Raw genomic sequence first — 15,917 nt, forward strand, 5'->3', positions numbered from 1 at the left:
TGTTGTGAGAAAAAAAATAAAAAAAAGTTTTTAGAGGGAGGGGGGTCTGTGGAGGGAGGAGAATAAAAACAGAGAGGAGGGCGCGCACTATCCTATGCACAGACGCAAGATATGGATCCTTTCATTCTGCAGCCCTGCGTTCCTCTGTACTTGGACGGGGAAGAGATCTGCTCTCCGGAGGCCATAAGCATGGGAGGCAGCAGCGGCGAGTGGTCTTCGTCGATTATCAGCGACACCCCCGTCACCGTCTACAGTAACAGATCGGAAGCAGCCGATGCTCCGCGGAAAGAAGGGAGAAATAAGGAGGTCTTCATGTTCCGCAGCCAGATACCGGCTCCGAGGAGCTTGCGGGGAGAATGGACTCTGCCTATTGAGGGCTGTGGAAAGTGGGGCTACATCTTTGAGTATGACATATTCAAATACAGCATATTTACTATTGAAGGCCTCAATCCAGACCTTTTGACTCTACCAGAAATACTCCGGAAGTGTCTAGTCATTTTCAGACCTGTGCACCATGTTCCATAAGCATGAGGGGGATCAGAGAGGGAGGGGGGATCCTGAAGGGTGACGTGGCTGTTGAGTCAGTGCTGTATAGAGAGACAGAGCGGCAGTTAGTTTTCCACAAACTCATAGTTTGAATTCTGTTTAAATATTATGAAAATTTTCTCAGTAAAGAGCTATTTCTTCAATAACGGCTTTATTTTGCTTTCTTATATGACATGCGCAATAAAAACCTTTAAGATTATCCGACTAGTAACGGATTGCATTTATATAGAGTGGGGGTGGAGGCAAGCTACATCCTTGTATGCGTTAATATATATATCTATATATCCCTTAGTGAATACTTTGGAAACTTACAATTAAAACACCCTCGGATGTGCTACTTTTCTTTTTGAGAGTCCCTTTTACAAGGGACTGAAAAACAAAGTCATAAAAGATAATTACCGAGGCAGGAGATCTTGTTTCACTCACACACGCGCGCACACACACCCCACCCCGCGGGTCAAGGAGGAGTGAGACAGCGGATATCAATGCTTATAACCTATAGCGCGCCCAAAAAATATTATTATTAAAACACCTAGCTACATCCTTGTATGTGTTAAAAATATACATACATATATATATATATATATATATATATATATCCCTTAGTGAATACTTTTCTTTCAATACTACTTTTCTTTTTGAGAGTCCCTTTTACAAGGGACTGAAAAACAAGCCATAAAAGATAATTGCCGAGGCAGGAGGTCGTTTCACACACACACTCCCACCCACCCCGCGGGTCAAGGAGGAGTGACACAGCAGATATCGGTTTTTCTCAATGCTTATAGCCTCAAAAAAATATTATTAAAACATCTATACGAGGTTTGTTTTGTGCAGCCCGCTCCTTGTCAGACCAAAGTAGAGAGTTTTTTCTTCATTATTTTTAGCTACTTTTACAGCAGGTTTTTCTCAATAGACAGAAAATGATCTTGTACTACGCACACTAAGGAGTCAACAGCCAATATTATCATCTCTCATTGCTTGTAACCCGGTAAATAATTTCGTACATCTCCCCATAAAATAACCCTTAGTGGGAAAAAAAGCTCATATTCGAATAAGTTTATTAAAGCACCCCCTCTGTGGGAAAGAGTTATTTTCTCAGTGTCTAGTTTACACCATGAGGCGAGTTTTGTCAACAGGAGGCGAGTTTTGTCACGAGCAAGAACAAGCGCGGACAACTGTTGCCCATAAAGTAAAACAAATATTCACCTCTAAGTCGTATTTTACCGTCGGAGAATGTGGAAAACAGACAACCCTCACAAGAAGGCACCCAAAAAAAGGAAATCGGACACCTCAACTTTCTTTCCCCCCTCTCCCGGCTGCGCGCACACACACACACAAAACAGAGAACCGAAGGGTGAGAGAAAAAAACAAAAAACAATAAAAAACACTCTCTAACTGTCGATATTGTCAGGAGAAAGATGCAAAAAACAGATGCTAGACGAGGATAAAATGAGAGAAGAAACGAGAGGGGGCTCAAAAGAACCGTTATCTGCTCAGACCCTACTGTGACGGTTCTACCAATCGCGAGGAAGAGTCCGTGAATATTATGTCAGCATTCCGTCCAAACAACGCCGTCGATCAGAGCGCCAGGGCCAGCTCGCCAGAACTTTTCCTGCCTCACCACGGTAAGTTTTTTTCTTTACGATTTTAAATTATATATCAACACAGAAGTCAATAATTTGATTACGTTCTTTTAGATTTCTACAACGATGATTTCACGCAAGTGGACTACGGTGCGTTTAAATAAGAATATATCATTTTTAAAATAAGTTTAGATAGACTTGTTTTTTAATGAAACTCTGTTACTTACAGACGCTATCGATAGCACGGTGAGGAGCACCATAAATCCGGCCGTTTTCCAAGGCGATTTAGACGCCATCCTCCCCGCAGAACCTCCGCTGCCGATCAGCGAAAGACCGCGGCGAGAAGACGACGTTATTTTCGTCTCCGCACACCAGGAGAACTGCAGGAAAATAAGTTTTAAAACCGAAGGTAAAACAATATGCTGTATTATTCGCCATTTTGTTGAATAACAGGATGTGACGGAGTAATCCGAGCACGCTATACCGCCCCTCCCGACCCGGAGCGGATTTTTAAAACTTTTTGCTTTATTTCGTGACAGCGGTAATCGAGAATATACAGACCCCGCCGCAGCGAAAAGAAGAACAAGAAGACGACGTTATTTTCGTCACCGCATACCAGGAGAACTGCAGGAAAATACCTTTTAAATCCGAAGGTAAACAATATTTCTACAAAATAACGTATTCGAAAAGCCGAGCATGCTATACCGCCCCTCCCGACTTGGAGTGGTATAACGTGTGCTAGAAAGTTTTTTAAATCTTTTTTCTCTTTGTTTTATTTCTCCACAGCCGAGATTGAGAATATACCTATTCAAACCCCCGCTACAGACAATTGGGCGGAGGAGCGAGGTAAATAAAAGTTTTTTTCTTTTTTAAAATACGAAGGATAAGCCACCCCTCCCTTGTTTTCTTAAAACTTTTTCCCTTTTGTTTTTCTCGACAGAGAATATACCTATTCAAACCCCCGCTACAGACAATTGGGCGGAGGAGCGAGGTAAGTAAAAGTTTTTCTTTTTTAAAATATGAAGGATATGCCGCGCACGCCATCCCAGAGAGAGACAATTTGTTTTCTTAAACTTTTTTCTCTTCGTTTTATTTCTCGACAGAGAATATACCCATTCAAACCCCCGCTACAGACAATCGGGCGGAGGAGCGAGGTAAATAAAAGTTTTTTTTCTTTTTTAAAATACGAAGGATATGCCGCGCATGCTGACCCGGAGAGGTACAATGTGTTTTTTTCGACCGATACAGAAAATCAGGCGGAGGAACCATCCAGAGCTCCTCCTCTCAGGAGACTGAGAGGTAATTGACGGGGGGGGGGATGAATCGGTCCTAAGAAATAATTACGTTGTATTAATAAAGTTCTCCGCTCTATAAAATAAGAAATTTAAAAAAAATGTGTGGTTTTTTTTTACTCTCAACTTTATACAGCAAGAATAAATAAAACGTTTGTGCAAAACACGATCGTCCTTTCGAAGGAGTAAAAAACACATTTTGTTTTGTCTTTTCTTACAGCCCGACGGCGACTTCATAAGAGGAGGATCCTCGGAGACCTCAAATTCATGTACGCCATAACCGTCCGTGCATATGCATCAATATATCGACACAAGGATCTGTAAAAGGGATGCAAAGTAAAAGCATACACATGTAAAAGTCTGTGAATTAAGAAATAAAGAAAATCATGTCGGAAGAACGCAGCATTCCTGACGCTTTGTTGGAAGCCGTGGCAGAATTGAACAGAGACGTTGATCATATAGCAGCACCGATCGACCCCCTACAGCCTTTAGAAAACGCTTTGCAGGCCCTCCTTCAAAACATTGAAAACGAACGGCGTGCCGACCGACTGAACTTTGACCCTCTGCAGCCGTTAGAAAATGCTCTTCAGCTCTACGACCAGCAGAGGGAGGAGCGCTCTGCGGAGGAGCGGCAGGAGCAGGTGCAGCCTGCGGAGGAGCAGCCTGCGGAACATCAACACGGAGGAGGATCTTGGGTACAGAACGATGCGGTGACTCGCCGTGAACAATTTAATAATTTTGAAATAAGGCGAGTATTTAACATTCCCTCTCAGGATGACGCGGCCGACCTCGCTCAATTTTACCTCGACGTCAGGGACAATTTTGTAGATCTAGCGGATAGGGTGAGACCGGAAGTTAGTCGTAATGATCGGGTTCAACTGGAGATTATCAGCGAGCACGCGCAAAAGCACGTCGTTTTTAACGGCGACGATCGCGGCGAAAACATTGTACCGGCTTTTGAGGACCTGTTGGCCAGGCTGATACAATCAAACGGCGCGATCGTGGTCGGCTCTCCCCTAGAAATTGTTGTGCAAGTATTCAGAAATCCTAGAGGCGGCGGAGGCCCGCGTAAAAAGATTCACAAAACGTTAGATGATGAAATTCTAATCAAAAAGCGGCGCTGTCTGTACGTGGTAAAAAATAAAAACGATAATCTGTGCTTCGCCATTAACTTGGCTCACCTCACCGAGCCTCATTTCACAGATAAACAGGCCCTGGAACGCGGCAGAGAGCTGCAGCGTTTAGCGGGGCTGAGCAATCGGACCCAGGTAACCCTCACCGACATAGATAAATTTGAGCAAATACTAAATCGTAAAATCGTTGTGTTTTACCGCCCTCCCGAGGACAGGACTCTTTCGCTAATCGAAACAGAGTCCCCAAACACTCCTCACCCGCTGTACTTATTCTTATTCCGGCATCACTATTACGGGATAAAAAATCTAAAAACATTTTTAGGAGTCCCGTACATTTGTGAGGAGTGTCACCGCGGGTACCAAAAACGCGAGGAACACGTCTGCCAAAATCGCTGCAATCTCTGTTTCGACCCCGCATGCCCCGCTCGCTTTCTGGACGCTGTAATCTGTCCGGATTGTAACAGGTCATGTCGCACTCGCGAGTGTTACTTGAAGCACAAACAGCCCAGAATTCACTCTAGTTCAGGCCTCAGCGTTTGTCAACAACTGTATAAATGCCCTGACTGCAAACTCCTCTCCCGTCGCGGGAAGCACAGGTGCAGAGCCGCCAGATGTAAAATCTGCCGCGTGGAGCTTCCTCCCGACGAAAATCAGCACCTGTGTTACATTCAACCTCTGAAACACGAAACCCTCGATACCACTTCCATAATCTTTTATGACTTTGAAACCTTCCCAGACCAGGAGGGGACGCACGTCCCTTACCTAGTGTGCACAAAATCGCTAGAAGGAGAAGAGTGGCACGCATACGGTGTAGACTGCGTTGGAAAGTTTGTTCAAAGATACAGAAGGAAAAGATATAGAGAGACCACATTCATCGCCCACAACGCGAAAGGGTTCGACAGCTACATAATTCTAAGCCACCTGGTGGGAGAGGGCATGACGCCCTCGCTCATCATGCAAGGCAGTAAAATTATATGTTTCACAGAATCCGATTTCCTTCTCAAATTCATAGACTCGCTTTCTTTCCTCACCATGCGTCTCAGCGCCATGCCCAAAGCTTTAGGCTTCGAGGATAAATCCAAGGGTTTTTTTCCCCACAAATTCAGCTCGCGGGGCCGTTTAAAATACGTGGGCCCGTACCCCCCTCCTTCGGATTACGGGGTAGAGCGCATGTCCCTCTCTGAACGAGAGGAGTTTCTGCGTTGGCACGGCGAGGCCTCCTGAGGCGTCTTTAACTTTGAAAAAGAGTCGCTGTATTACTGTCAAAACGACGTTAATATCCTGAGGGAGGCATGCATAAAGTTCAGAGACGGGTTTATAGGCGAAACTAAAATCGACCCTTTCAGCTGCGTCACTATAGCTTCCGCCTGCATGAAAGTGTTTCTCACCAGTTTCCTTCCCAAAAACACTCTGGTCATCCGCTCGCCCGACAACTACGGACGCACGTCCCAAAGCCTATTCGCACGCGTCCATTCAGTGGCTGGAGTGGGTATCTCGCTCTCAGAAAATCCCCATTCAACACGTTCTCACAACGGGAGGGGAGAAAAAAATAGGTCCGTACTATGTTGACGGATACGCGCTGATTGATGGTGAAAAGTGGGTGTGGGAATTTCTGGGGTGCTTTTATCACGGGTGTCCAAAGTGCTACAGGCCGGAGGAAATCTGCCCTTTGACCCGCGTTCCTTACGTAGACATCACATCCCTGTACCCTTACGTCAACGCCAAGCGTGCTTACCCTCTCCATCACCCGAAAATCATCAGAGAGAATTTTGTAGACCCTCGTCGTTATTTCGGGCTGATCAGAGCCACCGTTTACCTGCCGCGCGGGCTCTATTTCCCGTTCTACCGTACAAAACCCCCGGAGGTAAATTAATATTTTCCCTCTGCCGCACCTGTGCCGAGACTAATCACCAAAGCGGCCCGTGCCCTCACGACGACGAGGCCAGAGCTCTCACAGGGGTCTGGGTCACCGTCGAGTTTAACAAAGCCTTAGAACTGGGTTACAGGGTGGCTAAAATCACAGAGGTCTGGCACTTTGATCAGCGCAGCAGCGACATCTTTGCCGGCTATATTAACACTTTTCTCAAAGGCAAACAGGAAGCCTCCGGCTCTCCTCCGGAAGCTCGCGACGAGGAGGAGAGGAGCAAATACGTGGAAGAGTACCACAGGCATCAGGGCATACGTTTAGACCCGTCAAAAATCGAGGTGAACCCGGCCAAAAGACAGGTATCGAAATTGTGTCTCAACAGTTTCTGGGGAAAGTTTGCTCAGAGAACCAACCTGACTCAGACCACTCTGGTCAGAAAACCCAGTGAGTTTTTTAACTACGTCTTTTCCGGCCAGTACGACTTTAAACATGTCTCTTTTTTAAAGGCCAAAAAACAGGACGTGGCGTTAATTCAGTGGAGCTATAACGAGCGCTGCGTGATACCTCCCGGCGCGTCCAATAACGTTTTCATCGCGGCTTTCACCACAGCCTACGCCCGCCTAAAACTCTACGAGTATTTAGAAAAATTGCAGCGCAACGTTCTGTACACCGACACCGACTCTCTGATCTACGTAGTGAAAGAGGGGGAGGAACCTTTAGAGCTGGGCAATTTTCTAGGCGATCTCACGGACGAATTAGGCGGGGACACCATCCAGGAATTTGTCTCCGCAGGTCCAAAGAGCTATGCCTACAGGACCAGAAACAAGAAGAAACTTGTGGTAAAAATGAAAGGTATAACGCAGACGAGAGAATGGTGCGAGCGGGTCAATTTTGACAGTATGAGCGAGCTGGTGGAAAGTTACCTTTCTGGTATGAAGACCCCTCAGCACGGCATTCAGAGGGATAAGAGAGGTTTTGTGCTCAAAAACAGAACATTTCAGAAAAAGTTTCGCGTGGTCTACGACAAGAGGCGCCTCTTTCCAGACGGCACAACTCTGCCTTTCGGGTACTAGTGTTGTTTTGTTTGTTTGTTTGTTTGTTTATCTTCATTTTCTTCTAAAATGGAGGAAATTGATTTTGATCACAGACTGAAAGTGCCTTTTTCCTGTCTCGTTGTGGGGCCTAGCGGGTGTGGGAAAACTCATTTTGTAAAGTGTGTTTTGGAAAACTGTGAACGCTCCATGAATACTGTGCCCGCGAATATTGTGTGGATTTATACTTCTTTTCAACCCATGTACGAGGAACTGTCAAAGACCAATAAAAACATTAAATTTGTCGAGGGGCTGCCTGATTCTTTCGAAGATTTCCAAGACGCTCTGGTGGTGCTGGATGACGTCATCTTTCAGGCCTTGGATCACCCGGAAGTGGTTAAAATTTTCACTCAATACCGTCACCATAAAAACGTCTCCGTCATGATGCTGACCCAGAACGTTTTCCATCAGGGCAAATACAGCCGCACCATCAGCTTAAACTCCAATTATATGGTGCTGTTTAAAAACCCCAGAGACAAGCTGCAGATTGAGATTTTGGCCTGTCAAATTTTCCCTTCGCAAAAAACATTTTTCTCAGACAGTTTCAAAGACACCACGGAGGAGCCCCACGGGTATTTAATCCTCGATCTCACTCCCTCCTGCCCAGAACGTTACAGAGTGCGCGCCGGTCTGCTTCCGGGACAGCACCCCGTCATCTACCTGCCCAAATCCAAGTAGCAGCTCGCTATGTCTCAGCATATAAAAAGGAACGCCGTCTTACTGCAGGCTCTGTACCACGCGTCGCCGCAGAAACGCAAAGACATTCTCGCTCACAGCTCCCCGGATTTCCTCCAGGCGCTGTGCGAGATAGCTTTAAATCTTTTAAAGGGGAACATACCTCTTTCCGCTTCTCAATACCAAAAACTGAAACGCCAGAAAAAGATCATCAGACTGCTGGCCGACAAGAAAACGAGCTTAAACCGAAAACGTCAAGTTTTAAAGAAACAGACGGGAGGGTTTCTATTCCCTCTCCTGTCCGCCGCCGTGCCTATTCTGGTAAACATGTGGTAAAACTCTCTGACCGAATTTCCGCGGTCAAACTGGGGCTGGAAAGCTTTGGCGGGCACCTGCCTGCCGTCCTGACACAGCGCCAGATACTCCACGTCGTTGTGTCTAAAGTTGAAAGGCGACAGGTCCCTCCTCCCGGTGAAGGCGTCGTGGTGAACCATGCCCAGGACCACGTATTTAGGCATGGCTCCCAGAAAGAGATTCTCTTGGTTGCAGATCCTGGAATTTTCAGGGATGGAGTACGTTTTCACAGAAACGCGCGAAAGAGGATAGAGGGCGTTTCCTTTCATCAGGGCTGCAGCGTGGCCCAGCCTGACGGCCGGCGAAACCGTGACCTTTTTAACGAATAGAGAGGCCGCGGTTATTTTCAGGGCAAACTGCGAATCCCGAGTCCCCATCAGGGAAAAGGCGTCGCTGTTGCGTATCAATTTAATTCTCAAATCCACAGAGTTCAGCAGGAGCCTCTCGCAGAAGAATATGTCGGCGTGAAGAGGACCCAGCAGGTCCACTTCTCGCGACTCTGCCGTGAAAATGGCTCTCTGCTGTATCCCTTTGTTAGGCCCGTTGTTTATAACCGTAGAGTCCATGGCTCCCGCCGTGTCTTTGTAAAACAGGCCGGCGCTGAATTGACTCTTTAGAGTGTCTTCTGAAAAGTTGAGCAGCGTCTCGATCATGGCCCTGTAAGGGTGGGTGGCGCTGGACTGTGAAATCAGACGATCCCCCAGAATAACGTCGCACTGACTGAAAATTGTATTGAGGGGGTAATTGATGAGCGCTACGCCGGCATCGGGTGGGATGTTGCTCCCGTCTGTCTCCGTAATCTTTACCCTCAGATGGAGCAGGGTGTCGTTCAGATCGAGATACTTTTCCCCGTCTCCCGGGATGAAAAATTCAATGGGTGAGTTGTCGTTCAGCGCAGAGAGGGGCTGGCATTCTTGATATTTTTTATCCTCTATGGATAGCTGGGTCATGGGAGCCGAAAATAGATCCAGTTCGGCCAGGGTGCATTCGGCAGATTTCTTGTGTAAGAGAGACATTTTTTCTTTTTTCTTTTCTTCTAAAATATGTCCGAGTTCCGCTGAGGGATCCTTCTCTTTCCGCCGCCGGTCTTGACTGATTTGGTTTTTACTCCGGGGCTTTTATTTTTAACCCGCTGGCCCGGAGGGCGTTTCCTCTTCCTGCGGGACAGCACCATCATGCCTCCCGCCCCCTCCTGGCGGGGCTCGGTCAGCTTCCCCATCACTCTTTTCACAGCGTCCGTAGCGATGTTGGTGGCCGCCGTTTTCAGGTGAGGTTTGGCTACGGCGAACCCCGTTTTGAAGAGAGGAGATACGAAACGAAACAGCCTGGAGAAGATGGAGCCTATCCCTCTGCCGTACATCACGGGGGCTCCGTAAAAACCCGGAAGGGATCCGCCCACCTGCCCTTCATAATAGCGCACAAAACGGTGGGGGTCCTGAGGGAGGCGCGCCGCCATTCTCAAGCGGGTTTAAAGTGCAGCTTGACTATCGTTTTCCCGTAAACAAAATCCACGAACCTGTCGTGGTCCGTTTTAATTTCGACTCGAATGGTTTTAATGTATTTTTTAGATACGCGCAGGTAATGCACTGTGTTGTACCTGATGCTCACCACGTCTCCGTAATCGCCTTTCACGTTCACTACGCTCAGCAGCGGGGAGTAGCTGTCGCCGACCGGTTGATACTGAACGATGTCGGTGTAGAGAAACAGGTTATATACTCCCGCGCTCATATCGCACGGATAGGGGGTAGAGCGCTTCGACACGGTCCACCACTCGTTCGCTCTCAATCCCAACATGTAAGCCAGAGGAGGGAAGGCCTTGATTTTATGGCTCCCGTTGCCTTTCACATCCAGACGTTTGGTGATGTTGTTGAAAGAGGCCTCGAACGAGGGGTCGTACTTTTGGATTGCCGGCACCAGGTGCTCCAATAGATCTTTAATGCGGCCGTAATGACCTCCCCTGCCAAATTTTAAAATCACCAGGGGCTGATCTTCCTCCTCTCCCTTCGTCCGCATCAGCTCCAAGTAGGAGGCGTCCGGGGGTAGGTTGTACCAAGTGCGCGGATAAATAAATTCGCAAAGACCCACGGTCCATTCTCCGGTCAGCTCTATGGGTTTGGCCAGGTCCACGGTGTAGCATCCGCTCGTATTATCTTTAAATAATTCCTTGCTGGCGTTGGAGGGCAGGGTCACGTAAAACCCTTCGGACTCCATGAGGCGAGTGAAAATTAAAAAATGAGCCGAATGATCAGGGGGGCTCTCTTTTTTATACCCCGACCACTTCCGAGGCTTTCACCCAGCTGTTGAATTTCTCGGGCCAGTTTTTCCACTTGACAAACACCTGCTTTTCGCCACTGACCGCGCGCCGCTTTAAAATCTTCTCCACATGAAACGCTTTGTCCTCTGTCATTTTCACTTTCTGCAGCTCGGCCTCATAAAACGACCCTTCGATGGGCTCCCCGTCATAATCTTCCAGCTTGTACACGGGGGGTGAGCGCCGAAGGGCCCGGGTCACAGTAAAGGTTTCGTCCGTGAAACTCTGCTCGTATTTTTTATCAAATACTCCTCTCACTTTGGATATTCTCACCAGATCACCCCTCTTAAATTTCATGTTTATTTTCGGACGGGCGGGGGTCATGCCGTACAAGTTGCGAAACACTTGATCCGCGTTCTCGGGGCACACCTCGGCGGGCGTCATTTTAATGCCGCTGTGATAACTGCGGTTATACCCTTCTAACAGATCGGGCAACACCTCCAGATAGCGTCTGGTATTGTGGGCGGTGAAATACCTCCACATTCGCGTTTTTAGCGTGCGGTTAAACCTCTCTACCACCGAGGCCTTTAGGTCGCTGGCGGTGGCAAAATGGGTGATGCCGTGATTTCTCATCAGAGCCTGAAAACTCTTGTTGAAAAACTCTTTTCCCGCATCGGTTTGTACATTTTCGGGTATTTGACTCTCTCTCAACACAGACTCGAAAGCTTCGGTCACTTCCGACCCCGTCTTCTTTTTAAGGGCGCGCGCATAAGCCTTTTTTGAAAATACGTCTATGACGGTCAATAAATAATTAAATCCGTCGTTGTATTCAGACAGGTGTCTCATGTCGCACAGGTCGGCCTGAAGCTGCTTCAGCGGTTTGGTCACAAACACTCTGTTTCTCTTAAATCTTACTCGCGCCGGTTTGTGCAGAGTATAAGCGTCCTGCTCGGATAAAAAATCTTGCACCTTGCGAACATCCACTTTTTTATCCGTCTCCTCTTCCACACCCCGCCTGAGCCTATCTACTCCTCCGAAACTACCGGGGTGAAGGGGGTCGTAATACACTTTTTTCATCGCTGTTTTCTCAGCCATCCCGTCTTGTGATATAAAGCCGTCTGCGTTATCGCGTCGCAGGAGTCGGCTTTTGTTATTTTATTCGAGGATCTGTTTAAACATACTTTTATATTCAAAAACCAGAGATGAAGGCTTTTTAAAAATATTTTTATTCAAAAACCAGAGGGTTTAACATGCAAAAACAGGAATACATTTTTTAAATTCAAAACCCTGAGATAAAACACGCTTATAGAATCAAACGGGATACATTTTATTCAAAACCAGAGATAAATGCTTTAACATGCAAAAACAGGAATACATTTTTTTAATTCAAAAAACCTGAGATCAAACATGCTTTTGAAAAAGGTTACAAAAAACAGGATACATGTTTTTAAAAGTGTACTAAATGCAGGATGATCAGCGTTTTTTTCAAACCCTGATATATGCTTTAAGAAAGCAGCGTACATGTTTAAAAAATACATGATTAAAAACGAGGTAGGTTTTTAAGAAACACAATACATGTTTTTAAAAAAAGCAACACACATGATTAAAAAACGAGGTAGGTTTTTAAGAAACACAATACATGTTTTTAAAAAAAGCAACACACATGATTAAAAAACGAGGTAGGTTTTTAAGAAACACAATACATGTTTTTAAAAAAAGCAACACACATGATTAAAAAACGAGGTAGGTTTTTTAAGAAAGAGGATACATGATTAAAAAAATGAGGTTAAATATAGGATACATGCATGCAGGATAAGAATCAGTATCCTTTGTAACACTCTGTGACCAATCGCAGCTCCCCGATTTTGACCACATCCTGCCCCACCAGATTGTCGTAAGCCTCGGTGATGGCGTCAAAAACTCTCCTCACCGACTTCAGTTCATGGAGCAGAGTCTCCGCCACCGTGCTGACTTTGGCGTCATCCGTCTTGATGTTGCGGGCAATCAGCAGACGTTGAATGGAAGGAATGAAACGAGGGGTGAGGAGTTTCTTCCTGATGCTGTAATAGTTGTCCAAGTAAAAATCATCCTCCAGGATTTGCAGACACTCGTGTTGTCTCTGGCTGGGATGATCGATCTTACAGCCGTTGCATTCATCGGCGCGGTACTTGTTGATCACCAAGTTGACCAGATGATACACGGCGGTTTTCACAGCGTCGATGAATAAAGAAGACGCCCAGCCGTCCGGCTGGTCGGCTTGCTGCTCCGGAGGTTCGTAGTAGCCGGGAGTGTCGGGTACCAGCTCACCCTCGTCCGAGGAACTGACCTCCTCATCGCGAAGCAGGGGTGCAGAGTCAATCTCTCTCTCTCAGAGCTAAAAAAGGCTTTTTGAACGACCGCGGGCTTCCTTTTTAAAACAAAAGGAAGGGGGCGTGGTCCGGGATGGGCGGGGATTTTCAGAAGCTCAGAGTTTTTTTCACCGCTACGGCGTCTCTCCAGCAGCGGCAACTTTGAAAAAGAATTGTAATATCCTTCCTCACTTGCAGCATCCTTACGATCCATTCTTTGGCGGGTAAAACCATCATGCTGCGAAATAAACCACAGTCGGGGTTGAATTTCTCCATGACGAAAATGTCGGGCGCATCAGACTCATCCGTTGAGCGCAGGCTGGCCCGCAGTCTCCATCTGCCCGTGGCTGTGGCTCCTGAAGACCAGACGGTTGACAAGATTATTTTAGTCTTGCTTAGTTCTCCGTCCTTGAAGCGTACGGGAGGAGGAGGAGGAATATCCTCTTCTTCTTCTTCTTCTTCCAAAGCTTTTTTTTTTTCAGCAGCTGGGGGGATGTTTTCTTTATTCTCATCCGCTGAAGCAGGGGTTGCTTTCTCCTCTTTTTTTTCTGGAGCTGGGGGAACATCTTCTGAAAGTTTTTCAGCCAGGGGCTGATCTTCTTCTTCTTCCTCCTCCTCTGTAATGGTGTGGAGAGGATTATCATCCTCATTGGATGAAGAATCATCCTCCTCATCCGAGGAGGAATCCTCTACAGGGGGGTCCTGTTTGTCCGGAGTTTTTTCAGCAGGGAGGCGAGGAGGATCAACCTCTATTTCATCCTCATCATTCTCAGCAGCGATGGTAGCAGGAGGATCAACCTCTATTTCTTCCTCATCATTCTCAGCAGCGATGGTGGCAGGAGGATCATCAACCTCTATTTCATCATCCTCTGCAGAGGAGTCGGAAGGAGGAGGAGGAGGAGGGGGAGGGGGAGGATTATCCTCCTCTCTCCGGCGTCTTTTAGGAGTAACAATTTCCTCTTCTGGAATAGGAAAATCCTCGTTAGCCTCTCCGATAACCAGCGCAATCAGCAGCTTCAACATGGCCCAGTCACAGGAAGTCAGCTTCACAAGGTTGCTCGATTCCGTCAAGTTTTCTCCTTCATTAAGCTGATAGAGCCAAAGCTCTCCCAGCTCGTATTTGAAGATGTAGCCCCACTTTCCACAGCCCTCAATAGGCAGAGTCCATTCTCCCCGCAAGCTCCTCGGAGCCGGTATCTGGCTGCGGAACATGAAGACCTCCTTATTTCTCCCTTCTTTCCGCGGAGCATCGGCTGCTTCCGATCTGTTACTGTAGACGGTGACGGGGGTGTCGCTGATAATCGACGAAGACCACTCGCCGCTGCTGCCTCCCATGCTTATGGCCTCCGGAGAGCAGATCTCTTCCCCGTCCAAGTACAGAGGAACGCAGGGCTGCAGAATGAAAGGATCCATATCTTGCGTCTGTGCATAGGATAGTGCGCGCCCTCCTCTCTGTTTTTATTCTCCTCCCTCCGCAGACCCCCCTCCCTCTAAAAACTTTTTTAAATTTTTTTTCTCACAACAGGTGGCGCGATTATGGATCATATTACACACTTCCTGTGGGGGAGGGGAGGGGTGAAAAGGTCAAGGCTAGGGTCATCAATCAAATTTTGACACAAGCAATAGTGTTATGTTTTTTATAAGTCTGTATCATTATGTCTGGTGATTTCGTGTTTGTTGGTTTGTTTTTATTTTGTTTTATTTTGCGAGTTGGTTATTAGAAGCTGCTCCAGTCAGCCAGAGAATCGTCCGCCGCCCCGCCCTCTCCTCCCTGTGCTGCAAGCAGCAGGCGCACCTCGCAAACGGAGGGCACCCTTACTCCCAGCAAATGGGCGATAGAAAACCGATTGGTGCCTATGCCATTCCCAATATGCGCTGGCTGATGTCGGGGCAGCATGAGTACGAGCAATTTTTTTTTTTGTTTGGTTTTTTTTTGCCTTTGCCCTTGATGCCGCCCCCCACCACGATGCCGCCCCGGGCAACCGCCCGTGTCGCCCGTATCAAAAACCGCTACTGGGCAGCAAAAAACAAACAAACAAACAAAAAAACCCCAAAAAACTCATAAAAGTCTCAAAGTGAATTGGAACAATTTCTGTTTCAGAATTTAATTGTGTAAGAAAATTATCTTCAACATTTTTGCATTAAATGTGACTTCTCACCTAAATAGCGTTCAAAAGTTCACAAATCACTAAACAAGATTTAGAAAGTGCATATATGGATATTTTAATATTTCAATTCAATTTTATTTATACATCGCCAAATCACAACAACGGTCACCTCAAGGCACTTCATATTGTAAGGTATTTGTGCCCAGTATGTAAGTGTATTCACAGTTCACAAGACTCTAACCAGCTGTGTTAACCTTCCTGAATATCATAAAGATCTTACTTTTAATTTCCTTTGTCCTGAGACAATACACAAAAGGATTTACAAGAGGTAGACCGAGGATGGTGCCAATTAACAAACCGTGGCGTTCTTCAAGAGTTAATACCACACCAAACCTGGTCAAGGTAACAATGACAAACTGAGGACCGTATAAACATGATACACAAATCAGATGATTCACAAGAGTGCTTCCCATTTTCTTTTTGTCATTATTTGATAATATTTTCACAAAAACTAAGATCCCACAATATGAAAGACAAATGAAAGTGAATGTGGAAAATGACACAAAAAATGATAGAATGGCAACTTGGTTGAAATATTTCTCTGGGTTAACACAAGTGGCTCGCATTACTGCAGCATAGTCACAGAAAGTGTACCTAAGCCTTGAATTG

General features: G+C 46.5%; 2 protein-coding genes across 2 annotated transcripts; both read left to right on the forward strand.

The window, feature by feature from the left end:
- The first annotated feature begins 1,252 nt into the window (after positions 1 to 1,252).
- LOC112842085 (uncharacterized) lies at positions 1,253 to 3,745 on the forward strand. The gene is made up of 8 exons (XM_025897919.1): positions 1,253 to 2,171; positions 2,244 to 2,279; positions 2,359 to 2,538; positions 2,669 to 2,782; positions 2,916 to 2,975; positions 3,070 to 3,120; positions 3,233 to 3,283; positions 3,642 to 3,745. The coding sequence occupies exons 1-8, from the start codon at positions 2,093 to 2,095 to the stop codon at positions 3,743 to 3,745; spliced, it is 675 nt and encodes a 224-aa protein (XP_025753704.1). The 5' UTR covers positions 1,253 to 2,092.
- LOC109205073 (uncharacterized) lies at positions 3,359 to 5,778 on the forward strand. Its single transcript, XM_025897920.1, has 2 exons — positions 3,359 to 3,428; positions 3,642 to 5,778. Exon 2 carries the CDS (start codon positions 3,808 to 3,810, stop codon positions 5,776 to 5,778), a length of 1,971 nt encoding a protein of 656 aa, XP_025753705.1. The 5' UTR covers positions 3,359 to 3,428; positions 3,642 to 3,807.
- Positions 5,779 to 15,917: the final 10,139 nt, after the last annotated feature.

This window comes from Oreochromis niloticus, linkage group LG14 (genome assembly GCF_001858045.2).
Source record: "Oreochromis niloticus isolate F11D_XX linkage group LG14, O_niloticus_UMD_NMBU, whole genome shotgun sequence".
NCBI lineage: Eukaryota > Metazoa > Chordata > Actinopteri > Cichliformes > Cichlidae > Oreochromis > Oreochromis niloticus.

Coding starts and splice junctions, on each gene's coding strand:
- LOC112842085 (XM_025897919.1), top strand. CDS start 2,093: ATGTCAGCATTCCGTCCAAACAACGCCGTCGATCAGAGCGCCAGGGCC. Junction 2,280..2,358: donor TTTCACGCAAGTGGACTACG/GTGCGTTTAAAT, acceptor TGTTACTTACAG/ACGCTATCGATAGCACGGTG. Junction 2,783..2,915: donor AATACCTTTTAAATCCGAAG/GTAAACAATATT, acceptor ATTTCTCCACAG/CCGAGATTGAGAATATACCT.
- LOC109205073 (XM_025897920.1), top strand. CDS start 3,808: ATGTCGGAAGAACGCAGCATTCCTGACGCTTTGTTGGAAGCCGTGGCA.